Below are 1,508 nucleotides of genomic sequence, written 5' to 3'. Positions count from 1 at the left end.
AAATCTTTTTCTTCGTTCCATTTCAANAAAATTAAAATAAAACAACTATTAATTAATTGTTATATATTTCTTAAATACTTTTATCACCTAGTAAAATGTCATATATAAACATTTAATATCAGAAATTCTAAATATAAAAATAAAATATATTTTTATTTCACAGGTCTTACATTCTCTCCAACTCCAAAAATTTTCGTCCTCGAAAATTGTGCTACTACAACGAACAATTGCAAATATATTTCTCTCATATATTGCCCTAATTTCCAAGTCGCCTCTTGGTTTCCTCATTCCTAAAGCACTCTTACTCCCTTTCCATAAAAGAAACAAGAATCCTAAATCAAATTACCTTAACTTTTGGATTTTAACCCGACAACTTTTGATGTGATGGGGTCCCTTTAACTGTTTTCTTCTCGGGACAAGAGTACGCAAAATGTCCAGGCTTATGGCATTTGTAACACTTCTTCTCATCTGACCTCCCAATGTCGAGCTTTGGACAATTTCTTCTGAGATGATCCCCACCGCACTCAAAACACTTTAGTATTCTCGGTCTATCTCGTTCTGGCCCGTCATATGGTTTCTTTTGATATTTGTCCCTCGAGAAATTTCTCCTCTGATTTCTCATTACACGCACTGACTCGTCCAATCTCTCAGCCACCAAAGCCTGCTCCACTAACTCCGAAAAATCATTAATTTTTAGATGAACTAGTGCTTTCAATATCTGATGACGAAGTCCTTGCTCGAACCTCCTACACTTCCATTCTTCGGTCGGATTATATGTATAGAATCGAGCCAGATACTCGAATCTCTCTTTGTATTCCTGTACTGACATGCTTCCTTGTCGTAAGGCTAAAAACTGTCTCTCGCACTCCTGTTTGGCACTAGCTGGAAAGTATCTCTCCAAAAACATATTTTTGAATTCTGCCCAAGTAGCAACCTCTCCCCTAGCATCCATTCCTCTCCGCATGCCACACCACCAGTATTCTGCCTCTCCTGCCAGCATGTACGTAGTAAAAACCAACTTCTGACCCTCTGTGCATTCGATCGCATAAAATATTTTCTCAAGCTTGCAAATCCAGTCTTCTGCCTCATCCGGAGTAACTTTGCCATTAAACTTAACAGGGTGATGGCTCAAAAAGTCATTCATGCTCACTCTCGGTCTAACTGCTTGTTCTATCGGTTGTGCCTGTTGCGCCTGTTGCCCTTGTAAGATTTGTCCTATTTGTCTTAAAGCTTGAGCTAGATTAGTAGTAGCATCAATTGGAGTAGGAGTTCTTTCTCGTCCCGTCATCCTTGGTTTTAATTACACACAATAGATAAGCAAAAGAATTTTCACAAACAACAGTTCACACAACGAAAACTAGACGAACTCACTCCCCAAAGCCCCAAAAGTTTTTTTTTTTTTTTTTTTCGAAAACCAGGCTCTGATACCAAATGTAACACCCCAATATTTCGAGATGTCATAGTATAATTATTTTTTTTAAACCTTTCTATAAAACATTTATGAAAGA

At 37.6% G+C, this 1,508-nt stretch overlaps 1 protein-coding gene across 1 annotated transcript; it reads right to left on the bottom strand.

Moving 5' to 3' along the window:
• Nucleotides 1–361: 361 nt before the first annotated feature.
• Nucleotides 362–1,288, bottom strand: LOC106754964. Its single transcript, XM_014637037.1, has one exon. It carries the CDS (start codon nt 1,286–1,288, stop codon nt 362–364), a length of 927 nt encoding a protein of 308 aa, XP_014492523.1.
• Nucleotides 1,289–1,508: the final 220 nt, after the last annotated feature.

The sequence above is a fragment of the Vigna radiata genome, unplaced genomic scaffold, assembly GCF_000741045.1.
Source record: "Vigna radiata var. radiata cultivar VC1973A unplaced genomic scaffold, Vradiata_ver6 scaffold_300, whole genome shotgun sequence".
NCBI classification, from domain to species: domain Eukaryota; kingdom Viridiplantae; phylum Streptophyta; class Magnoliopsida; order Fabales; family Fabaceae; genus Vigna; species Vigna radiata.
This window is presented reverse-complemented; position numbering and strand designations above follow the sequence as displayed.

Excerpts from the sequence above, each read along its gene's own strand:
- LOC106754964 (XM_014637037.1), bottom strand. The coding sequence starts at position 1,288 with ATGACGGGACGAGAAAGAACTCCTACTCCAATTGATGCTACTACTAAT.